Source organism: Falco naumanni, chromosome 7 (genome assembly GCF_017639655.2).
Source record: "Falco naumanni isolate bFalNau1 chromosome 7, bFalNau1.pat, whole genome shotgun sequence".
NCBI classification, from domain to species: domain Eukaryota; kingdom Metazoa; phylum Chordata; class Aves; order Falconiformes; family Falconidae; genus Falco; species Falco naumanni.
Window position 1 is genome coordinate 52,099,808 of NC_054060.1, and position 26,398 is coordinate 52,126,205.

A 26,398-nucleotide genomic window follows, 5' to 3' on the forward strand; every position below is an offset into this window, starting at 1 on the left:
AAAAAACTCTGCTTCAAGAAAATAATCCTCCATGTGGAACTAACAATTTGGAAAGGCTTGACCATTTAATATTTTATATTCTCTTTGTCACATAACGAAAAGCTCTGCAGTTTCATCTACAGAAGTTGAAATAAAAGTTGAACAGAGTTAAGAGGCAGCCAAGAAAAAAATGCCGTTGCTAGTTCTAAATGGGTAGGGGAAAAAAAACCACCCGCCATCATAGAAAACCTATCACTTAACCTAATGCCAAAATGAAAAGTACTCTTACCAGAATTTTTGTGCCAATTTTAAGTTGCCAATGTTTTCATTTAAAATCCCTCACCTACTGCTGTAACTTGGCCTCGTGAACCATTGAGTATTACCATTTCTGGTGGCTGCCCCAGAAACTGGAAACATGATCTGAAGGACAGGAGAAAAAAAAAAAAGATGACAAGACCTCTCAGAAGTGACACCTCTTACATTAATATGCCAGAGGTTACGTCAGCAGTGAATAGGCCGTCTGCCACATCTTCATCAATACACACTGATCCACATATGAAGGTCCTACCCACATGCTCCAATGCTGGAACAAAAGGCATGAAATGGAACCCTACCTACATACCTCCCTAAACTGTTGTTATTATACACAAAAGGAGGCTCAAGCGGAACACAGTCAGGATGCCAGCCTAACTAGTGGCGTGGAGTGCAAGCAACAGACCACAGTTTAAAGAAAAAACCTTACTGTTTTATAAAATGTAAGCATCTGGTGCTGCACTAACCTGTCTCCTGCTTCTGCTGCAGATCTTGCAAACTCTTCAGCTTTTGGAAACAGTCACGTAGAAAGATTAAGCAAAGTAGAACAGTGAGATTATCAAGGAAGAAGGTAGAGGGAAACCAGGAAGAGCACTGGGAGCTCTGGTGTGTTCCCCGTGTATCATTCGCAGGTGTTGGCAACCTGTATCACTGAAGTTTTCAAACAGGTAACTTACTAGTTGCATGTGTATGTTGTAAAAAGAAAAAAAAAAAGACTTAAAAACATGCAGGAGAGGATCTCATCCATATCTGATTTTGCAGTGCCTTGTCAGAACAGAATTAACTATCGAAGGCCTAATGTAAAAAAATGCTTGCTTAGGCCTGATACGCTAACTCTACCTGAAAATACTGTCTTGTGGAAAAAGATGACTTCTAATAATTTTGCATTGATTATATGTAATGAAACACACAAACAAATGAGCACTTCTGGGGATCAATACTAGGCTCAATCCTGGGATACACCTGTATTGTTACAAGGCCAACAACACAATCACTATCCAAGAGCCAGGCCATACCCATTGCCGAACAAACATTGCAGACAAACCAAACGACAAAAACGTAAAGAAGTTAAGAGGCACAATGGCCTATGTAGTATAAGCAATAAATGGCATGAAAAATAGACACACTCATTCAAATGGAAGCAAGAAGCACTTTAGTTAAGGTATTTCAAGCCTTGAAAATCCACTTGATTAAAAAAAATATTTGGCAATGTTATCTTAAAAAAGTGCAGAGAGTATAGCTTAAAAAGGGTACAGCACTAAAAAGTTTTCCCCTAAAGAAAGTATTTTGTATTGAGTCTGTGCACATCAAGCATTCCTGACTTCAATGCACTGCAGTTAAGAGTATAATAATAATTTTGCATAACAGAAATTATGCCTGACATGAGAAGGCTGTGCCTAGAAAAGGGAGGGATCTTTTATCACTCTTCTGCGGTGAAAGGCATCAGCAGTTGGTACTAAGTCCTTCAGCAGATTGACCAAAACTGATGCTTCTCAGTAAGAGGCAAATGCCCAATTCCCAAAGGAAAAGCAAAATGCCCAACAGCTTCACTGGGACCCACCAGTTTGTTTTTTTTTTTTTTTTTTTTTTTTTTTTTTTTTTTTTTGAGTCTTTCGTTCAGAATTTCTTTAGAAACACAGTACTCCATCTGTAGCATAAATATTCAACTAAACATCTTGTTTTGTTAACCTTAATACCTTTTATTTAATGGAACCTCCACACACAACTCCCAACTGGATTCAGTAGTTCAGCCTTTTGAAAATGAACTAGTAATGTTCTCTGGTCCCCCAACAGCTGTCTCAACCGGATTTCTACTCCTCAGAGCCCCAAACAGCTTGATTTCAAAGGACATTATGGGTGCCTCTCTCAACAGTAGCAGCAGCGTAATCACGGTACCCGATACTGAATTCCTGCTAACATTTTTGGTGCCTACACTTTACTGACTTGGCAGAAGACTATCTTCCAAGAAATATTGCCTTTTTAAAATTTATTAACAATTGCATAAACAACCAAAATGCTATTCTCCTTGCTTCTATCCTTTGTCTTAAATAATGGAACACAGTGCAAAATTCATTTGCACTTTCTTAACCAGCTGATTTCCTACTCTAATCCTACACTTCTGTCTACATAACTTCTTTCCTATCAGTGATACTTCTGTGACAATAGCAGTGTTGTCCAGAGTTCCAAGTGTAGCCCATTTTTGCAACACAATTAGCGACAAACACTACAAGGATCAGTCACATCATCAGGACAACATAGAACTGATGGGGGAGAGCCCCCTTCTTCATTAATAAGTCTTCAACCTCTCGCAAGGCAGCCATCCTTCCATTTTGCTCTCAGCTGTGAAAGCTGAATTGCAGGATACTTTGGTGTTTGCAATTTCATGACCAGTCGTTATGTTCTTCCCCGCTCACTCTTCTTAAACTCCAAATTCCATCTTCCCTGAGAATAGGGCCAGAAGTAACAATTAAAATAGCAAATGTCTTCAGAAAAGTTACATAGAATTTACATCCGGCTGCCAAAGTACGTTTTGCTACACTAAAAACCATCCTGGTATTCCTCATTTTGCAATCAAGGTTCCCTCTGAACTCCATAAAGTGGATGGGATGGATGATGGGTAAGAGATAATGATAAACTGAGCAGCCAACATTTACTGCCCACATCAGATCGAGGATAACTCTGAAATCTGAGCATTTAGTGATGGTGTCCAATGGACAAAACTAGAGGAATAAGGCATCCTAATACTAGGGCTGCAACCTCCAGACGACTGAGTCCTTTTCCTCCAGTTGATTCAGGTTTGTGGCTATGAGCAATTCCTCCTACTTCTGGGAGGACATGAACTGTGGCAACATAAAGAAAAGTCCCAGCAGAAAACAGCATAGCAACTCCGGTGGCATTGACTTCTGAAAGGGCTTCTTTGCTGCTCTGAAATAGAAAAAAAATAAAAATTGAAAAAGCAGAAAATAAGGATAAGCAGAAGTTCTTCAATCAGTAATAAAAAAAATCCCTAAGTGTCCAGACAGTAGGATTTCTGACAACTCTTGTTCTCTCACAATGACAATGCTTTAATGTGTTGTTTTGTGTCTTGCACCTTATGTGTAGCAACTGGCATTCTAAAGCTGATGTGGGGGGCAGAAAAACACCTCTCATCCTAGTTAGTTCACTTCAGACTTCCAGGAACCCTTACAGAAGAAAGAAGTCAGCCCATGCAAAAGCACCTTGTTTGAGCATCTCATAGCAACACAAAAAACATCAAAATGACAACACGTGCTTTGAAAAAATAAAGTTCAGATTACAAGGCCAGAAATTTTAGGTAGGACACTCAAGACTGACTTTTTCCCTTTTTGTAAACAGAGTTCAAATAAGATGTTAGCCTTTAAATACCTGGTCCCCTGCTGGTCAGAACGAGATTTGCTAAATTTAAGTTCCAAATCATCATTCATTCAACACTTGATTTGTATGTGCAAGTAAACACCCAAACCTTTCCCAGAATTTCCATGCAAACTTCATAAAGAAACGCATCTTCTGGATGAAAACTGAGCACCCTGTCACATTCATAAGAGGATTAAGATCATGCTACAAATCAGTAAATGCAATGAAATTGAAACCCACTCATTGGTTTCAAAATCCTTTTTGAACAATTTCCAGCTCAAGTGTGATGTTAGTTCTCTGGTATACTCGCAGGTTATTTTTGCAAAGAGCAGAGATACATCTTCTGCTCTGGCACTACAAAACCACTGTGACAGCCCTTATGCCTTTTCAATTCTCTGTTCTTTTTGAAGTGCAAAATGCAAAACCAACTCTTAGTGAGCCTACATCAAAAGAATGCTCTAACAGCACTCATTTCTGTTTACAAACTCAACCCTTTCTGCTGCCTCCTGTACTGCAATATTAAATATAACTCCTTTCCAGCAGGTAAAGGGATTAGCCCAAATGATTTACTTTATCTTTCCTCTCATGCCTTCAGCCTCACGAGATCACATTAGATTCTTCGCACCAGCACAGCCCACTGCAGTCAGCAATACAGGAGTGTCATAGGAAATGCTATGAGAAGCAAGAAACATTGAATTTGGACAGTTTATAAACTCATGTGCCATGACCCATTTCACAGGCCATTTGTTGAATGGAGCCAAGACAAGACTATGCTTTAAGGAGTATGAGAGGCAAAAAGGCTGTTCTAGCTGAGGATTCAGCTTCTGACACAGCATGAAAAAGACTTTGAACATATAGGACCAATGCTGGGATGGTGGGGGAAACAAACAAATATGTGGGTAGAAAATAAAGTAAGTGTTGCATGCAGCAACACTGAAAATTGCTTAGTTATCTAGTCATCAGATAAAAGCTGGTATATCAGTAAATTGTTCTCAGCAGGGAGCAGCAGAAAGGAGAAAAGAGAAAACAGCCGTCTAAAAAAAAGCTACACAAAATTACAGAGTTGTATCACTGGTTCTGATGGTAAGCATGGGTTATTTTTCTGTTTCACACATTCGTATTGCTACCTTTTAACCACTTTTTTTTAATCTCCATTCTGCTAAATTTTTGAAGCCATTTGGAATTATGTTCTATGACACTTGTATGAAATTCCTTTCCCCAAACTCCACCACTAAGCTACATTTCAGGCAGAACAAAATCTTAGACCTACCTTGCTTAGCCCTAAGTATGTCACCATTGACATAACAGGTGCTGCTAACGCAAAGACAAGCAAGTGTTTTCTAATTCGATTCCGTTCCAGCCCAGCATGCATCAGGAAGGAAACCAGGCCAAAGGCAGCTGGTGCCTGCAAAAAATAATATTTGCTGGTAATACAATACCTTCTAAAATCCCCTGAAATCTGAGATAAAATTGAAATACAACTTACTACATTGAAATGCACTGGATTGGAAGAAATTCAGGGAGAGTATCAGTATGTTCATTTAACTCAAATTAACAGAATTCTGCAGATTGCCCTACCTTAACAGTACCTAATGGAAACTCATGTTCTGGCCATCAGAGTACACATATTTGAGCAGTCATTATAAATATGAAATGTTCATTCTGATGAATCATTGCTATAATGTCTACATCTCAATTAACAGGTAATTTCTTTTTTTGTTCTGATAATACTACACATTCTTGATGGACAGTTTCTTTATGTACAGCAGAAAAATTCTACAATTAACACAGACCAGGAAAAATTCCCAAAGATAACTGTCAGCCTCCACATGAACTAAAACTTAAGAGTTCTTTTGATTAGTACATCATTCAGTTTCATTTCTGTTCCCACTGGGAAGCAAACAAATACTTCCTTCTTCTCCTTCTGCTAGCATCTAGTTTCTTATCCACAAGCCATAGCTGTCCTGTCCTCACAGAATTTACTCTATTTTCACTCACATAAAGACAACAGCAGTCCACCCTGACATTTTGGAGATAAGACAAGCTAAAATATATTGAGCATTTTTTATACACAGAATGTTTTTTTTAAACCTAGAAGAAAACCATGATAATCTTGATAATCTTTTATAGGAGAATTGTCCTCTTCTAAAATTGCAGAATTTCAGAAATAATTTGATTTTGAACATTAAGAATAATAAAAGCAAGTTTCACTTGGCTATAGCCATAAACTAAGCTTCACAGCAAGATGCAACACTGACATTGCCACTAACATTTGAAGAGGGTTATGTAAACCACAATTTCTTGTATCAACAGTGAAGAAAAGACACACTAGATTGGGATTTCCTAACATTGTGAACTATGCAAACAATATTTTGGATAAGTGCATGACTAACTACTGTAATATATGCACGTGCTACTGTAAGTCAATTATGCATCTGCACACATACGCTTAGAACCTATATAGCTAATAGATACCTTTACACAAATATCAAAGAAAAAAAAGATCTTCCCAACTTCAAGAGCCTTTTTTTGCCTGTTACCATCAGAAAAGCGTTTAAGTTTTTCCTGCAGAAATGGCATATGACTGATGTTGAAGCTACTACAGTAACAGAGGTAACCAGTTGTAATTTAGTACACTGACATTAAGTTGTTTCAAAAGACCAATCCTTTAAACACTAAAACTCTTTGTAACAAATATCCTTCCCATTTTCTTAACATCACAGAAACAAAAAACTGTTGTAATCAACATCAAAACTGCTTTTCCTCCTTGAACACACTGCATATACCTTTGTGCTTCGCCCTCTAGGACTTCTCTGAATACATCTCTTAAAGCAGTAAGAATTTTGAGGGTTTACGTTTAATTTTTTTTTTTTCAGAAAAAGTCAGTGTGAAGCTGCCACATTTCATCTTGAGCTATTCTTCTCTCTCTACTGTTGGGAGAACTTTCCCAACCATTGCAACCAAGGCAGGCAGTACAGAGTGAGAATTCTCTCTCTCATTTGTACCCTACTCTGATTTAGCATCCATCATTTGCTATTCTGTCATACATCATGCCAGTGGTCCTTGAACATGTACTACTAACCTGTTCGTTTCAACGATGTTACACATTTCCATATTACACCACTACGGAAACTTAAGATCTTTATTACTTTCCGTATGCTTGAGGTCTTTTAAAGAAAAAAGCATGAATTTTCTGTATGACGACTTACCTTGTGCAACATAATGGCAACAAACACTATCAACTGGACACTAGTCTGAGAAGTAGAAGCTGCTGCACCCAATGCAACACCATCAGCTGAAACAGGAGCACAAATTCCTGGATCATTCTTCCACACCGGTTTCAGCTTTCCCACCCCCTCAACAGCTGACAGCCCAAAACATGCTGATTTGAGAAGTCCTGTTACTAAAAAGTGCCATCAACAATACCAACCCCAGCACAACTTTGTTTATTAAGCCACAGTCATTTCAGGACATGAGACAAACCCTCAACAGGAGCTGTCTCATATTTCTCCCCAAACCATACTGAGAATCTATTCAGTATTGACACTTTCTGACAAATTAGAACCAGGTAACAAGTTTAATTATTTTAGTCTTCTGTAGAAGTGTCGTCTTGTCTAAAATAAGAAATCTGGTTTAGATTCTAAGCATTGAAAGAATTTTAATTATTATCCTTTAAATGAGTTTTCAAATATGAATACTACTGTAAATACTTTTTCACCATTTAACATAAATATACTGTCTAAATGAAAAAGTAAACAGATATGTTAATCATTAATATATAGTCACTTTTAGTGATGAAATATTTTTGATCTCATGACTCTGACAACCTTCAGCAGGAGAGATTTAAAAGCATCATATCTACACTACACATGTATAGTGAAGAATTACAACATGAACACAGGTTGACTGCAACACATGCACAACTTTTTCAGTCCTTGCAAGTCAGCCCAAATACATTTCAGTCAAATCTTAGCATTCCAGCCTATAATATCCTTTTTCCCCACAATATATTATTTTTCTTAAACTTAATTTTTTAAAAACGCACAGGTCATCTGCCAAGCAAACCCAAAGGTGTTTCATACCACTTATCAAATGTGTTAACATGCATTGAAATTTAGCAGCTAAAACAGCCAGCAAAGGAATTGAAGAAGCAGAGAGGGAGCGTCACACAATTTTTCAGATGGGGTGGGGAAAAGTAGTGAAAATACTGAACCCAAATAAAACTCCATGGAACATTCTGAGCACTGGAGTATGTTTTCCCCAGTAAGTTTTTGGGAAGACCCTTAGTTCTCCCTGGCCTATTTTTTTTGTTAAAAGCCACTTTCAGAAACAAAACTCCAGTGTTTCTAGCACATCTGAAGATGAGCCATACAGCAATGCAAGTCCTTGTCAAGTGCTAACAATAAGTCCCATGTTACCTGCAGCATGGACTACTAGTCCCAGTGTTGTGGTGATTTTGGAGTTGCCTGATCTTGCAGCTTCTGGATCTGAAACAGTCATTAGAAAAATTTGGATAAAGTGAAAAAATACAGAAATTATGCTGGAAGAGAAACTCTAAGTATCGCTACACCTCTCTAGCAGGTGCTTACACAGTTACATTTAAAACTAGCACCTTTTGTATTTCTGCACTAGATTCACTGCAGTCTGATACCCAACGCCTTCAAATCACCAAAGTTCTTCCAAAAATCAAGTGAACAGAATCATAGACAACTCTTTGCAATTTACAGAATCATTGATATAGTCAGAAGCAGTTGTTTTTCTTAACCCCCTGAACCAAACGTTAAAGTTCTGTGCTACCAAGGGGAAGAAAAGCTAGTTTTGCATGCCCAGAATCCAGAGGTGCTCCAAGAGTCAGGATGATTATCCCCACATAGCTCAATGTTGGCGTTTTCCCTCAGATGACAGTCTGGGGCAGGCTCTTTCGCACCGATTCTCTGGCAGATCCTAGTAAGCAATAAATTCTACCTGTCATGGCAGCAGTTGCAAAGATCTCCCTCCAACGTTACACACCACAGAGAAGAAACACAGCCAGCACTGCTTAAGATCCCTGTTTCAACTGCAATTGTATGACTGCTCCTCCTCTGAGGACATTACAGGATAGCTCACAACATGACACAACAGGGCAATATCCACCACTACAGTGTGGTGGATCACACAGTCAGCAGTGAAACTGTTATAAAAAAATCACTGCAATGAACAGTGAACAGGGCAGGTAAGTCCTACACAAGTACAGAAGCATCTTGTAACTCAACTGTTTAATTCCACATAGCTGAACAGCCATTATTTGATTATTCTAGTGGTCAGTGAGCTGACTGCAAGCACAATTACACAGCCATTTTAGTAAGTCTGCACTGCCACCAAAATTAAAAGTCCAGTCCTGTTCCTTTCCTCTCGCCTGTCCCCCCACCCTCCAGTCTCTCTTTTCATGCCCAGGCACCCAGCAAGTTGCCCAGCAAGTCAGATCAGGAAAGCGAGCTGGCTAAAATCTAATGTATTCTCTCTTGTCTGATCGATCTTCTGAATCAAGGGAAGCCTATTTGAACAATTAATTGCCCAAGCTGCATTTGGATGACTGCAATAGTGTACTCACATCAAACAGGAGATATTCACAAAGAACATTTCCTTTAGATTTGTTTTGGATTTACCAGAACTAAACACACCCAAAGAGAGTCCCATTTGATTTCACATCTCTGTTATGGCCTACAGTATTTTTCTAGTTCAGACAAAGTAAAATCTACCCACTTGGGAGATACTAAAACTACCAGACGCTGGTTCAAATGAGAAAAATGTTTTTTTCTTTGGTAGTTTTAAATAACATTACAAAAACACTACTACATTTCCTGTGACAGAGGTACAGACTAGATAAAAACTTTTCCTTAATATTCTATTTCATAGTAACTCTAACACCATAATAGACCACAGCCTATTTTTCCCTGGTATTTGCTCTGATCAGAGATCTAGGAAAAGATCATAACCCCTAGGAACCAAGAATTCTTCTGGCAGTTGCTCACCTGCATCCCCTCATCACCCTCACTGCCGCTGTTCCCTTTAAGCTCTGAAAATCAGCTAGCCATGGCTGTGGCTCCCTTTACACTTCCCCAGCAACAGAAAGGTGACTGTTCCTGCACTGGCTTACTTATCCCACCACACCAATTCCACCCAAGCATTTGCATAGCTGCACTGTAAACTGCCAAGGATCCAACCAGAACATAGCCCCTCTCCTTTTTGCACGTTTTACTTTTCCTTCAAGATCAATTCCTTAATTTTTGAGGGCCAAACTCTACCAGATGAAATTATGTGGGAGAAAACGAGCAGCCAAAGGCACTAAGATACCTTTCCAGACAACAAAACACCTTTGGTGCATTTCAAGCTACAGCTTGAGCATGAAGCCACAGGTAGGAAACAAAGGTAACTGTAGGCATTTTTATAGTCTTGCAAAGAAGCTGCAAAATCTTTGGTCTACGCAGGAAGTGTTTTGAAGTAAGTGAGGCTCTACACTAGCATGGGAATCCAGGCGTTCAGTTACAGTAAAGGGCCAGAGCTTACATCTAGTCATTTCTGCAGTCTTAGTTAAGACTCTTTCTTTGCAATTTTTACCTACATGTATGACAATTAAGCAGGAAAAACAAAGATAAGACTAACCTGAAGCTTTTTCGAAAGCCAAAGAAATCCCCTATGTGTGATACTGTAAAAAAGACAGTAACTCAAGCGTCAAGTCACCCTCAACCCCCACACCCCATGTGCTCATACAGTTATTTCATGTTAGCAAAACAAGCTCTCAGATTAAGCCTAATTCCAGGATAGCTTTCCAGCACAAGCATTTCACACAGGCCTTGCTTTATGTTTGTAAAGCACCTACTGAAACTCCGGACATGACTGGTCAAATTAAATCCCAGTAGCATTTAAAAAAAATGCTATTTTTTGCTATAAAATTAAGACTAACTAGTAAGTCTAATTGAAGTGAATCTTTACTTACCATCTGTAGAGTGCACATGAGAGCTGCCTATCTGATCCACCAACAGCATGAAGACAAAACCGAGGACAAGGGATACACCAATGTAGGCATGCAATCTGGAGTGATCATGGCCATACTCATGTGCAACTGGGATTTCTGCTACCTTCTCAGACTCAATCACACGCTGCATCTCACTCGCCGGGTGATGCTTCCCTGCAGCAGGCAAGCAAACAGATTAGGAGACAGGGGACTAAACATGGCATGGTCACTTTTCTCCTCCTTTACCAGAAGAGTTCCTCATGCTCTCTTGGACAAAGATCCTCATTTAAGGTCTTAGACCATTTTCTTAGGGAAGCACACATTTGTCTGGCTGGCCTCTCCAGCGTGCCGGAAAAGCTGTGGTGTGGAGAAGCAATGAAAGCATTAACACTTAATAAGCCAGGCTATTGTGTTTAAATGCTGAATTTAAAATACAAATTGATTGACAAAAATTGCTGAATAATTCCTTTTTCTAACTGAAGTTGTCAGTTTTGTCAGTATTCAGATATGCTGTCAAGCACTTCAGTCATCACCTTTGTTTAAGTGAGAAAATACAGGATGAGGAGATGAAACAGGTTCCATCCACTAAGAGATCTAATGCAATCTTTACAAAGATTAACTTTATATCTCAAAGCATCAGTCTCTAGTTATAAACAAGTTAGCATTGATACACTCCATTAATATGGACAGGAAAAACAGTTAAGTCAGCACACTATCGTACAGATGTCAGTGCCATCCTAGAAACCCAAAGTCCAGGCCCTGGGGTTCAATGTTGTGTGGTTGTTTCCTTTCCCTACACAAGAATTAATTGCATGCTGCACCCCCAGCCCCCCTCAAAGACATCTACTTTATCTTACTGAGCTACCCTGAAATGAGGTAAGCTCCAAAGACTGAAAATCTAAGAAGGGGAAAGATTATCACTGGACAACTGTTTAATTAAGTTTCCATGGTATAAAATCATTTATTTAGTGCACAGATCATAATTTACAAACATGTTCAAGTATTTCATAGGTTAGTAACAGCAACAAAAGTCTCCACCTACAATGACTTCTAGAAAGCAGAGATGCAATATAACTGTAACATTAAAGTTTTACAGCTTGCCATTTGCCCAGCATGTGTAATCTGTATCACAAGCAAATACCACACACAAAATTCCTCCCAATTTCAAAATAAATCTACATCAGTCTCACTCTGAATTTACACAGGCTTAAAAAGAGAGAAGGTTTTTTTAGCACATGCATTTAACGTTTCCAGTAGTCTTTGGCCTAACGACTCCTGAAACAGATCTGTGAGATCGTCCAACCTTGTTCATGCCCACAGGAAATTACTGCTTCTGCAATTCCATCTGACACATAGGGCAAATAACATCCAGGAGTACAGAGGATTTTCAGTACTAAGGCCAATCTTTGGCCAATACATTTATGTGAAAGATTTAATAAAGTTTTTTTTAAAATCAAAATTCTAGGTATTGTTTCCAGCTGGTAAGCAAAGAATCATGTCCAAGCCTTCCTTCACCAACAGCATACAGAAATAAACTGTTAAAAAGGTACAAGCAAAGATCAGGAACAGGGAATTTTGAATTAAGTTCCTAGCTACTATACAGAACACAGTAAACATCTGACCTCTTGGTTTCAGACTCTGACCTCATCAGACTCATCTATATATTTTTTTTATTATTATTTATTTCCCTTTACAGCCTCTGGCAGAGACAAGACACCGGGCTAGAAAGCTCTTTTGTTGATGCAGAAGAGGCTCCTCGGCATACTTGTTATTACAAACAGTTGTACTTCCACAGCAGGCAAGGCAGTTTACACACAGTAGGTATTACTCAAATGTTTTCAGTGAGAGAACAGACATAGTAAACCTACTTCCAATTCTGTCACCCCAGATGGGACCCTAGCCACCAGTGTCTGATCCTCTCATCTCCAGACACCCAACAGCCAGCAGCAAATGAGTTTGCCTGGGATGTCTGGAGCAAGAGGCATTGAAAGGTGAGTGTTAAAATTCCCTGAACAGATTTGGTGAAACTACTGCAGTGGGTTCAAGTCCCTCCCCTGCCGCAGTTTGCTTACAGGCATGCAGCCCCATCAGCAAAAGGCGCACACAGAAGGGAGTCTGAGTCCCTCTTATTAATTGAAAACAATGGGAAAACACTCCTAGCATAGAGAAGGGGATGCTCTTAACTGAGGTACTGGAAAATTGGAAGAAGATTGTTGGTACAGTCAGCTTGACAAAAAAGCATGCAGTTATGTTATGTCAGGAAGACTGGCCATTCGCAACAAAAGCTGGTAGTCCAGCACAATGGTGGCCACTCTAAGGGACTTCTGACCAGCAGAAATTAGCCTTTTTGCGATACTGTGTGGGATAATTGGGCTTGGGAGCAGAAACATCCAGTCTGATGGCACAGGAGGGAGGAGACATAGCTGAAGGTAATGCTTGCTTTCGCAGATTCCAATGCCCCTCAAAGTCCACCCCACTTTATATGCCAACCAACCAATCCGTCACTTGCTCTCTTTCTTCACCTCCTACCTCTGCTTTACCAGCAGCTGGACTCTATCCTAAGATTTCTAGTGTTTTGCCTAATCCTAAGATTTCTAGTGTTTTGCCTAATCCTAAGATTTCTAGTGTTTTGCCTAATCCTGCCGCATTACTGCAGGGAGGTGGAGGCAACCCCCCTCTGCCACCGTTACATGCGTTTACTAACACCAGCAGTTTAGCTTTATGGATAAGTAAAATGCTGAGATCAGGGGAAGAGACCAAGAGATACGCTCAGGTTTTTTGTAATGAATGCACTGGATATAACCCAAGCTGGGGGGACACCCAGATACTTCTGAGGGAATTGTTCCAGCCAGATGAACAAGATAAAATAATTAATAAGGATGCAGAACTAGCACCACAAGACAGAGGACAGAGAAATCCCTGGCTGGTGAATAATCCAAACTGGGATTATAATAATGCAGAAGATAGAATCGCATGCCAAACACCACTCTGGAATTTAGTACAAGCCATCAGGGCATGTGATGAGTTAGGAGTAAATTGGACAATAGTGCAAGAAATGCAGAAAGCACCTAGACAAACACCCCAGTGATTATTAGGGATGGCTTCAAGCAGCTTTGTTGCAATTTTAACATTATGGGGGAATGAACCCACAGAATTTTAACAACATGCTAGCCATCAGTGTTTTTGTGGATTGAACAGCCCAACATACAGAAATATTTCAAAGAATGTATGCCAGGCTAGCAAGGGGAAGCCTTACAGGAAAATTTTAAGTGTGGCTGTATTTCATAGAACGGTTTGGGTTGGAAGGGAGCTTTAAAGGTCATCTAGTTCCAACCACCTTGCCATAGGCAGGGACACCTTCCACTAGACCATGTTACTTGAAGCCCCATCCAATTTGGCCTGAACACTTACAGGGATGGGGCATCTACAACTTCACTGGCCAACTTGTGCCAGTGCCTCACCACCCTCATGGTAAAGATTTGTGCATCATGGGCAAGAGGAGAAACAGAATCATGAGTAAGTGAAAGAAAGAAAGAGAACAAAAGAACAAGAAGCCAATATACTGGCAGCAGCTTTAGCAACAAACTTGAAAGTGAAAGGTATAGGAAGGCCAAGCCCAGGATTCGAGCTGAGGCCAGGCAACACAGAAAGAAAGACAGAGAAAGCAAAGGAAGAGAGTGTTATTACTGTGGGGATTCAGGACATGTACAGTAGGAATGTCCCCTTTGGCCATGAGGTCTCACTAGAGAAGGGAACTGCCAATGCAGAGTTAACCTGAGAAAGTAACTCACAACAACAGGAGGCAGGCAACCTTGAAATCCTTGGGGAACTAGAAGGACTAAGAATTTTTGCTATGTGGGAAACTCAACTAGATCACCAAGGACCTACAGTAGGTAGAGGGCAGAGAATTTGAATTTTTAGCGGATATGAGAGCTATATGATCTCTTCTAAATTTTATCCCAAAAAGGATCTAAAACTGAAGGCAAGATTCTAATACACAAAGTCACAAGAGGAGGGGGAAAGAGTTTAAGTAAGCCTCTATTAGTAACAACAGGAAACAAAAGCATACAAGGAAGATTTGTATTAGCAGAAGAATCTCCAGCCTGTTTGCTAGGAAGAGATCTTTTACAAGCCCTAGATGTAGAGTTACACTTATCGCCTGAAGGAATGAGTGTAACTACCAAATGCCCAAACACCGCAATAAGAATACCAGAGCTGTTAAAATCTATGCCCATGAAGTTACGGAGCAAAACTGGTACCAATGTTGGATTACTAATCTCAGCTCAACCTGTAATTGTCAAAACAAAGGGAAGAGCTCTACCAGCCACAAAACAGTACCCTATTCCCCTACAAAAGCAGATAGACTGATATCTGGCCCAAGAGATTTTAGAAGTATTTTGCTATATAATACTCCCACGCTTCCTGTAGAAAAGAACAAGTTCAATGGAAATGGTGATCCAGAATACAGTTTTGTACAAGATTTGCAGGCAATTAATCAACATGTAGTGGCTCCTCACCCAGTACTGGCCCTTTCACAGTACTTTCACAAATACCTCATTGGGCAAAACTGATCTAACTGCCACTTTCTTTAGTATCCCACTCAGTGAAAGCAGTCAGCCCTTAATCAGCTTTACATGGAAAGGACAACAGCTGATGACATGGATGTGTCTCCCCCAAGGGTTCACAGGGTCTCCTCTAATTTTTTCACAGAACCAAAGGGAAGGTAACTTTCCTTGATTACACAGAACTCTGAGAAAAATCTTGTTGTAAGTCAGATAAAGTTTATGATTTAGTCTTCAGAAATGTTAATAGCAGATGTTGCACATTTCATTGTCCCAATAGCAACAGCTGCTGTCTGACAGTGTCACACAGCCTGACGGAAAAGGTTAACGCAACTTGTGAAAGTATCATCCCAGTGCTGACAGCCATCCCTCAGCTCACCATGACAGTATCAGCCCCAATTTCAACTCCACAAATCAAAGACGAGTTGATTGCACAAATTTCTAAAATTAGACTGTATGTGATCAAATACGGGCCACCAGTGAGTGCTATTTAATCCATCACGGTCTCTTAAATATGATTAGAACTACTGATGCAAACTAGTATCTCTACAATCAAACCCGTTTACCATTCCTAAGCGCATCCTATGCAGGATGGTTACAGAGGCGAACCCTCACCTCTCCAAAACAAACGTGAATGAAGATGTGACTGGTATCTTGGGGACAAGTTTGAAAGCCTTAAATAGTATAGATGCTGAAGTACTTTTGAGTAAACGAAGCACAACACCACATGATATAAACAAATTGAACACACATTGCGATTCTCACTAGCATTGGGGACTAATCAATCAATCGCACCTGATATACTGTCTCAATTGGAAAAAAGTTAATGAAAGGTACTATCGGGTAACTGCAGATATATTTGGTACAGTCCAAAATAATGTTTCTCTAGCTGTATCCAAGCTCAACTGTGGATGCAATCTATAGTAGCAACAATTACAAGAGAAAGTGAAGAGGGCATCTTACCCACTGAGATTCAAAAGGCAATCTGGGAAAATGCAACTGAATTAAAAAAATAATCCAATTCTGGTGGTATTTAGTCAGTTTTACTTCTGATCCCATCAACAACAAGGCCACAGGTTTTGTTTTAACAATACACAATGCTTCAGTATGCACCATACGGCCAATCATTGCATTAGGATTAAATCACAATGGATCTATACTCTCTCCATTAGAAGACAGACTGAGGGCCCCACAAAGTGGAAACAAATGGGCAACTGTAGATGTTAACACGTGCGTTGTACAGGAACAACAAGGATTTATTTGTAAGAGTAACACCATCAGAGCTTAAGATGTTGAACAAAATGTTTGCCACTGAGGTACATCCCAATGAACACCCTGAAAAGGTAGTTGTATATACTGGGAAAGGATGTGTTAGTATGAGAACTCTGTAATTTTATATTAGCAAATAGCATTACTGTTGATGCCAGATATCATTCAATTATTTGTGTCTGCAACTTCACTATAAGTATGGGGTACAATTTCAATTATTCAGCTCCCATCACTTCAATTGTTACAATTATATATATTAATTCAAGATTTATCACCCACCCCCATGGGAATGAATCTTACATTGGTAAAGAAACTGTTACAACATGATGATTTGTATTAATTGTTAAAATGTACACAGAATAATGGCCAAAAAACTAATTACTGCCAACCACGATACAAAAGTAGTACACTGTATACTCAAAAGTGAAAAAGGATGGAGAACATCATTGGTGGAAAACCGTCCTGGAATGGTCACCAGCCACAACAGGGATTTACAATCACATATTGCACCCAGTAGCGATTAAGTTTAACCTCGTTACACTTATTACTTACAATAGTATATAAAATCAGGAAGAACATTAGTGTGCCTTGAAGTGACTTTGAGAACTCTGTTCGATGTGTTAGCAGGAATGCTTAAGAGAATCAAAAGGACAACACTTAAGGAACATTGGACTGAAATTGTCTGGAGTTAATTGCTTAGCATCAGTAGCTAAATTTGCTGAAGCCTTAGGCTGCTAGCTGGGAACTTTGACCCAGATGTGTTGAACTTTTACCTAATCCCATGAAAGAGGGCCTCAAGAGTTGGTTTGAGCTGGAAAATATGGAAGCTACAACCATCTGCAGAAACCACAACCTCAGAGGAAAGACAAAAAAATGGACCGCCCAGAGACAACAAAGAGACTCAATGAAGAACTAACTGGAAGACCCCAGATGTTGATATAATTATATATTAGTCCAATGTGTCACACGAGGAATGGGAAACTCAGGCTGTAAGGGTATAATTGCCCAGGAATTTCCTTGTTCAGGGTCCTTCTGCAGAGGCACCCAGCCTGAGCTGTTTCTACTGCTGTGCCACTCAAATTACCTTATTAAAGCCCGAGACTCTGCTACAGGATACCTAGGGTGGAGAAGCTTCTTTAACACTTTACTAAAAAAAAACCACAAATAAATAATGGCAACAGAATGGAGCACAGCATACATGAGGGCTTTCCCAACATCTGTTGCTTAAGTGACAGAAGTAAAACTTTTGTCATTTTGGGGACTCTTGGTTGGCAACTACTCTTCAGAAGTTCTAGACATTAACAGCAAAATCTTGACTTACTCCAGCAAGTCATCAATCTTCTTGCTGGAGTATTCATACATCTTGGATGAGACAACTGTACATCCATCCCACGGTACAAAATGTTCTCACAATGCCATGACTACAGACATAGCACATCAGAATGGGCTCGGTAGCCCTTGAAAGATTTCACAAATGTATCTGCTGAGCAACACTGATCAATAAAATAACTTTAGACCACAAAAGATTGTTGCATCTATATTAAAAGGTTAACTTCTGATCATCTCAAGTGATAAAACATAGTGGGTAATTCAGGGCAATCTTTCTGACAGCGGTTATGCAGTCTCATCAGTTAAAGGACTGAAGCTGCCAAAGGGATTTTATTTGCTGGTTATACTCAAACCAAGGTTTCACTACACACATACATTGTTTACGACCAAGTAGTAATCATGATATGCTATTTGCTCTCAGCCTACAAGGTCAAAAATTAGAAGTTATTTATTCTGTGGCCTGTGGGAAAATACAGAAGTTATAGTAAATGACTTTTGTATCAATCACAAACACCTGTTTTGATAACAAGCAACCAGTCCCAGAGTTAAATTACATTTGGAACTGGGAAAACAAAGTCTCCTAATTTTTTTTCCAGTTGTAGGAATGTATGTCAACATTTCCTTAGGTGCCTTTGTAGGTTTAATTATGTAAATGGATGGATTTAAAAAAACAAAATGCACTGAAAGCTGTTAAAATTCTCATAATTTTAAGCTTAACTTTGAATATCCTACTATTGTAAGAAAAATACAGATTTAAATACAAAAAATATTTCTAATACCACCTATGAATATTGCCTCTTTGCAATACTAACAATAAAATAAATATCTTTATAGATAGACTGGCTTTAGACATGATACTGTGAGTTTGGAACCGAGTTTTAATTCCTACATGGAACCAATTCTTTTCTCCTCTATAAATACTTCTGACACTACCACTGCAGTAATGGGAAGGGACTGTTTTCCTCCACATACTAAGCTTTGTTACAGAGCACACAGCTCTAAACAGGAGGCTGTAGATTTCATACATGAACAGTATACCCCATTTAGTGAAAAAAAAAAAAAACCAAACCACCCAAACATTTATAGCAATTGTACTTACTGTTAGCCATATCATTACAAGAAAAATGTAGTCTACTTGGAATTAAAATAGAATTGAGAGCAAATCCACAACTACAGCTCATTAGAGACATCCTACATCAGAGTGCATAAATTACAGTACAGTATAAAAGCATAATCAGAGGTTCTTTCACTTCTTGATAACGGATGATTCTATATATTATCTTCAGTTTAGTTTAAATCTAAGCAGAAACATTTATTTAGTGGAAACTAAATGAGGATCAATTAAAAAAACAGAACTAGAAAGAAATTTAGATGTGTCAAAACAAGAAAAAATTGTAGCACACAAAAAGCAGAGTATTACAATTATATCTTAATACCAGATTAGCAACAGCAGTTCATCAGACACTTACAAAGCTCTCTACAGCCTCAACTTTATAGTTCTTTCTCCTGTTACCGCTAGGTTGTTGCTGTTTACCTTCAGACAAATTTCTGAATCAGCATACAGAAAAAAGCTCATACACACAATGGTAACATAATAGTAATGTAATAGCACAAGACTCCAAGCTAAAGCAAGATTTAAAGTGCACTCCAAATAGAGATAACGAGCCCTGAATACTTGAAATAATGTCATAAACTCAAATTGAAGTTTACTAAGACTTTGGGGCATAAGATGTAGGGATGCGAGTGTGGAGCACAAGACAAAATCGCTGTTAGCTTTGAGCTATTTATTAGAGGTTATGAAGTTTTGAAGACTGCTGATGGGAGACTAGAATCTGATGCTTAAATTTGGAGCCACGCACAGATATCTACATGTGATGGACAGTACCACCCAAGCAAGAAATGCTTCCTACTCTGGGAGTTCGCCCTATATAACCATAATTTTCAGCCAGTATATTAAGATAACTTAACTCCAAAACACTCTTCAGTTTTAAAGGAGGAAATTCTTATCAGGGCAAGTACATATACATCTATAAAACACTCCCTGCAATCACTTTAACAAAAAGCAATCTAAACTACAAAGAGCAACAGCAAACAGTCCATAATATCATTCTCCACCAAAGGTATCCCTACACCCCCTTTGAAGTGCCAGTGAAAGTTAAAGTTTAACTCTCCCCAGAATAAGGAATGCTACACATGACCTGGCATAAAAGGCTGTTAGTTCCACAAACAGTACAGTACCTGGACCCGCAAATGACTGGATCGCTCAGCAAGAGTCATCCATGCACAGCCTGATCACATCCCTCTGTTAACTCACCATAAACTTGCAACATCATGGCCTATGGTGCTTTTGTGACTAAGCAGGCTTTGTGTCATGCTGCTGTGAAACCTTTCCACCATTCTCATTTTAAAATCCCTAGAAGCAAGCCCCGGTATATCATAACACCATGACCTAAGTTATCTTGAACAAGACCATCTGGGTTTAGTTCTTACCCTCCAAAATGTCTTCATAAAGTGCATGTACTCCTTCTGGTACAATGACAGCCAAGGCAGTTCCACACAGCAGCCCAGCACCCAGAACAGTCACCAACTTTAATCTCTCCTGCAAGAAAGTACAAAACAAGTATTAGTAAAAATGCTTTCTTTACCCTCCCTTATTAACAGACAGGAGGGAAGGGGAAAGGCGAATGATCCACAAAACCTTTTGCCGATTTTTAAAGAGCCCCAGTTGTACAGTCCCTATATTTATAACAATTAACTTTTTGAAAAGTGAACATACCCAGCACCCGATGCAATCAACTGAAGCAGGAAATAAAGTTAAAAGATGACCTATGTGACTGTTAACATCAGACAAGAAATGAAATGTAACATACTTGAAAACAGCAAGAATCACTAAATTTGGCACTAATGATTATTGGAGTCTAATTCATCATCCAGGGCCTCAAACTGCAAGGCCTGCAGAGACAAAGAAAAACTGAAAGTGCCTGAATTTTGAAGCATGTTTGCAGCTCTACAGTTTATCTCCATTCTATGTTTGTTTTCAAACACATCTTTCTTACTAGAAATGATAATTAAACATGCAAGTTCCCTAAAATCTCTGCTAGGTGTAGCACCACACAAGATAAATTTTCCATTCCCCAAAATAAACAATCAAAATAATAAAAGAAAATACAAGAAAGAAAAACACATCTACAGATACAAATACATTGGTCAAGGAAGAGTGTAAACTGTTAAGTCAGCTATATTTGTGTAACAGAAAAGGCTAAGCAAAGTTTTAGGATTACAGAATGAGAGAAGGAAGATTGTAGAGGAAAGAGCAGCATGAGCTCTACTTTCACCTACAGGTTTAGAGACACAGAAGAAATGAAGTTAAGCTGTTACAAGACTGTTACATGACAGATGAACTGTATTTCAGTCTCTCAGTCAAACAGCCGCTCTTGTGCAGAAGGTTGTTCTAAGAATTGCCATGCTTTAATGGGTTTCTATTTAATAGGGTATCACTGAAAAACACTTTCTTTAAAAACATAAAACTGTAGCTAAAAGTAATTTAAGAGAAAGATATTTTTTCTTCTACTTGAAATATTCGATTTGTGTTCCATGTATTAAAAAAAATAATAATGTGCCAGGTGAAGTTTTAGAACTGCAGTATCACAGCACTTGCAGAATATCAGGTAGCTACAAAATAGGGCAGAAGGGACTGAATCCCCAAAATAGTTCCAAATCCAGAATTATAATAAATTATTTAAAAAGGTTTACTCAAATGATAGTTTGAATGAGGGAACTGAACCAAACTGATAATGGTGAAAATACACATTCATGTCTGTCTTTTTTTTAAATCTGATTAGAAGATGCATAAAAAGAATAATACCGTTCTGCATTTACAACCGTTCCTAAGCCTTCCAGTAGGATTTTAAAAGGCATTAAAGTCTGTAAAGGCATTTAGGGCAATATGAAACAATATTCCACTCTCCATGTAATTACAGACCATGGCAATCCCCTTTCTCCTCTGCAAAGACAGGTTTTAAACTAGAGTTGTTACATCAGTATTGCAAATTTGCAATTAAACTCTAGCATAAATACATGAACTTAATGTTTTTATAGTAAAGAAAAATAATTTAATTTTTCATATTTCAGCAAGAATTTCTCCAAGATTACAACAAACCACACAAAGTGTTTGTAAGTACTTGCTACTATTAGTAAGCGTTACCCTCCTAGTTATATTCTAGTCTTGGGCAAAAAGCTTAGACAGGTATCACTCCTCCCAAACTGACTAAATTATGTTTTACCAATGTAATAACAGTTTATTATTACTTTTCGCTTCCTTGTGACTACTACATTGACAGGCTAAAGTCAAAGCCATGTACTGAAAATCCTACTATATAAACATCTAATACTAAAATACAACAACTTGCAGAGGCTGTGTCTCATTATTTCTGTTACCATACCACATGGAGCAACCACAGGAGTTTAGATCCTCACAACAACTGCGTAGCACACATTTTGTGGCAGAACCATCATCATCTTCCATGCACAATGAGATGTCTGGGTGCTACCAAAATACTAACATTAGTTACTGAGCCCCTGGAGACAGAGCTCAGTGTTTGACTAACAGGAAACCACTTGTTGCATATCCTTATTATGCCATCTGTTCTCCTTCATGCACTGTAATGACAGAAGTTGTTCAGTCTCACTGAAATAGGCAATGCTCACACAGAACAAATAGGAGGCTCTAGAGAGATGCAAACCCAACTTTCTGAAAGCAAGCCAGATGTGACCATAAAGGAACAATACAGCATTACTGGGGAAAATACAAACAGTAATATGCAAGAGATTAACACCCGTAAAATTTCCACAAACATGCACTGTATACTGGCATATGTAACAATTATACTTGGCAAATTGTTACACAGTGGCAATCTACATGAAAAGATAATCTTCAACACCCATGGTTCATAATCTGTTTTGCAAAAATTCAGTATCTTACAAGGAAAACCAAGATCTATACTGCAGCACTGTCACCTCTTCTACATACATCTATAAACACAGGGATGACTGTCAGAAGTAATACTGTTCTGCTTACTTTTATTTGGGCATCTGTGAATTTTAGAGATCCATAAAGTAATACATACTAAAAAGTTACTATTTCAAGAGAAGTCTCCACCTCCTTTTCAGTACAAAATACTTAAACACAGTGAACACAGCGATCTAGTAACTGCAGCCTACCCAGACAGGCAGAAGTCATTAGTTTTACCCAAGAAATCAAACCATTTCAGTTACAAAAACAATTGTGTGTCTCTTGTTAAAAACAACAGCAACACAAGAAATAGTGCTAAAAAAACACACAGGAAAAATCTTGAATTTCTCAGTTAGTAAGCTGTTCCACTGCTCAGTGTTGGACTTAAATGGCATGGCATCGAAACTTAGTTGGATCCACAAAAACTCACACCTACTTCCAGCAGCAAGCAGTCCCAGTCCAGTCAACAGTGCCTGCGCCTGTTACGCAAGCAAAACATTAAAACTGCTAGAACACGGGTTTTTTTATATTTCTTGCATTTAGACTACAACTTAAGAGGTAGCCTCACAAACTGGTATAGTATTGTTTCCAGCCCAAAGTTAGCACAACAGAGTACTATTAGTACTATCAGTAAGTTAGAATTAAGCTGAAAGGGTATGTCTGTACCTTTTTACCACCTATGTTCAGCCACACCTGGCTTTTCTGGAGTTTTAGACTTTAAAGAATATCCACATTTAATTAAAAGAATAGAAACTAGCATGAAATCGGAACACAACCAATAGGTTTCATGACAAAAAACTCATCTGAAGGAATGTATTAACAATAATGAATAATTTTATTGTTCTCTGGCATCTGGGGTATATTATGTAAAGCATTCATTTTTGTTTTCTGCTAAACCATAAGTAGCCAGTGGGAGAAGGCATTTTTCCTAAGGCCATCTGCAAAACTTTCTGCAAACCATATAATGCACAGTCCAGACAGTCATTTCAGTTTGAAATTGTCCTTGTTGCAGAGCCCTAAGCAATCATTTCAAACAAAACAATTTTAACTTCTAATCAAACACTTCCAGGATTAGCTATTTACACATAATTTGCAAAGATTCTGCTCCTCTTTAAGCATAGCACCCGGACCCTTAAAAGTATCAAGTTTAAATCAAGTATAAAACTTGAGTCAAGTAATTCGGAGAGTTTAAGATATCATAATAAACTTGATTGCACATGTGCATGCTGTTGGTAGAACACTGCATACACAAAAGGCTAATACATAGAGAGCAGAGTGCTCTTTTAGATCCACAACAGATCTGTAGCTGTTGGGAGCCCCAAAAAGGTTTAGAGCCCACTGATTCAACTATGTAATTTATATTGTTGAGTATATATTAATTTTAATTATGTAGTATATAACTTACAAATAACATAAAACCCATAAACACAGATCAAGAACTCTGCCTTCAAACAACACTGAATATGAAGTCAGAGACAACAGGTGACTATCACACACATATATAAGGAAATGCAAAATTGAATAAAAAAAGACCATATTAGCATGCTACGCAGTGTCCTCAGAAAATCTGCAAGAAAATCATTTGTAGGCTTCAGGGCAAAAGTGAGTTTTGAAGAGTGAGACAGTGGAAGCAACAAGCACTGAAGACATATAAGGAAGGTCTATCAAAGCATCAGACAAAGCACTTGCAAAACAGAACTATGCTAATGTTTATGTAAAGACTTCAGAATATATTGTGAGGTTTCAGTTCATTTAGCTGAACTGTACTGTTACCCAAAACAGACTTTGCTTCATCGCTCCCAAAGCCTCCTTGTAAACCAAAGCACAGGTGCAACTATCTCTGAGACTTGATGAAAGAACAAGTCGCATCTCTCTTCCAGCACTTCCCTTTCAAAATCAGCACTGCTCCCAGCAGAAACAGGAAACCTTTCATAACGGAGCTCTTGCTACCTTTGAAAATTAAACTCACTACACCACACCTCTAAGCAATAATCATCATTTAGAAAGAAAAAAACCTTGGATATCAGAGAACATTAGGAGACTTCCAGAGACTGTAACAACCACGTTAACAATTATTTCTTAGAAACACCACACCCAAAAACATTTACCTCTGAACTCTTGTACTGCTTGGAAATTCATTCAATATATGGAAGTCTCCCTCTCTCTTAATACCTTAAATACTCAAGATATTTTTCCAAAATATTTTGCGCTACATGAGGTAGTAACATAACTTGAAGTTGCATTGCAATCAAAGGGCTAAGGTTTAATTTTCAGCAGCACAAGCTGTGAACTGAACTGTGAACCAAAACAAAGTTTCCTGGGAACCTTCTCAGAATTAGTTTCAAAAACCCTAATTTGAGTAGCCCACAGTCACATAATAACAGTTAATCTCAGGCTTCAGTAGTTTCTGATATAAGCGTCTAAAATAACCATGACCAGCTCCTATCATTTCTTTCCCCTACATGCTGAGACTTTGCTTCACCTGTAGCAGATACTAGGCTCAATCTGGCTCATTTAAATGACTTTTATACGCACTGTAGAACAAGCATAGTTTTACACTGTTATTTTGAATGAAAATTAATACTGCATTTTCATCTCCTTTAAAGATCTTTCAAAAGTTACATCGTCACGCCAACATCATTGCCGTACTTGTAAGGGGAGGGCACTAACTCCTCCTGGTAGCTCTCTCCACCTAGTTTCTCCCTTAGCAACCAGCGAGTAGTTTGGCGACGCTGTCTTACCTCGGAAAAATTAACTGCCAAGGGGATAATTCCTGCCACATAGCAGGCGACCAGCATGGCCAGAGACAGCAGGCAGATGGAACGGAAGTCATCCATTTCGCTGCTTTCTGTCCGGTCCCTTAAAGTGAAATTCAACAGCAACTTTTCCACCTCGCCCCGCACGCCTTAACCCGTGCAGACACCGAGCTCCCAGGAAAGGCTTTCAGCCATGTCTCTCTTGCCCGGTGGCTCCGGCCGGCTCGGCTCCCAGCGGCGGCCCCTCCGGGCCCGGCGTGCGGCAGCCGCTATCCCGCCGGCGCCGCCCCGGAGCGCTGCTGGGCGCGGGCAGGGAGCACCAGCGCGGCCAGGGGCACACGTAGGGAGACACCTGCGCGGGTAAGGGGAGGGGGCGGCCCAGCCCTCACCTCAGGCAGCGGGACCTTCCCCCGCACCCCACTGCCCCCAGGGAGTGGCGGAGGGACGCAGCGGGTGCCGAGGAGGCTCCTCGCGGAGAGGCAGCCTGAAGCGGGCCGCGGCCGCGGGGAGAAGGCGCAGGGAACCTGCAGGACCGGTGCGCACCCCCCCCCTCACCCGCCTGCCCCCACCGCTGCCTCGGAGGCCAAGTGGCACCTCCACAGCCCAGCGCTTCCCCTTCCGGGGCGCGCTGCCCCCGCCCTCGCTCGCGTGGCCCCTGCACGCTTGCCCGACTTCAAGATGGCGAGCGAAGCCGCGGCCGCCCAGCGCCCCGCGCGGGCCGGAGCAGGGAGTAGCGGTTCCCTCATCAAAGATGGCCGCGTGGCGCCTCCCGCGCGCCCCGCCTCCTCCAGCCTGGCGCGCGCCGCCGCTCCCG

The 26,398-nt window shown here is 39.7% G+C and overlaps 1 protein-coding gene across 2 annotated transcripts; it reads right to left on the reverse strand.

The window, feature by feature from the left end:
- Nucleotides 1-1,970: 1,970 nt before the first annotated feature.
- Nucleotides 1,971-26,183, reverse strand: SLC39A9 (solute carrier family 39 member 9). 2 transcript variants are annotated; one of them, XM_040601347.1, is made up of 8 exons: nt 25,974-26,183; nt 25,570-25,687; nt 20,308-20,416; nt 10,640-10,831; nt 8,082-8,150; nt 6,873-6,958; nt 4,934-5,068; nt 1,971-3,216 (listed from the first exon to the last, which is right to left on the reverse strand). In XM_040601347.1, exons 2-8 carry the CDS (start codon nt 25,663-25,665, stop codon nt 2,986-2,988), a joined length of 918 nt encoding a protein of 305 aa, XP_040457281.1. In that variant the 5' UTR covers nt 25,666-25,687; nt 25,974-26,183; the 3' UTR covers nt 1,971-2,985. The 2 variants fall into 2 exon arrangements, with proteins under 2 accessions (XP_040457281.1, XP_040457280.1); XM_040601346.1 differs by having other exon boundaries at nt 25,570-26,183.
- Between the last annotated feature and the right edge of the window lie 215 nt (nt 26,184-26,398).

Bases quoted from the DNA above. Each gene is read 5' to 3' on its own strand.
- SLC39A9 (XM_040601347.1), bottom strand. From the start codon at position 25,665: ATGGATGACTTCCGTTCCATCTGCCTGCTGTCTCTGGCCATGCTGGTC. The intron at 8,151-10,639 runs GTAAGTAAAGAT...TGACTGTTTCAG, and splicing joins TCATGTGCACTCTACAGATG to ATCCAGAAGCTGCAAGATCA. The intron at 3,217-4,933 runs GTAGGTCTAAGA...TTTCTATTTCAG, and splicing joins CATACTTAGGGCTAAGCAAG to AGCAGCAAAGAAGCCCTTTC.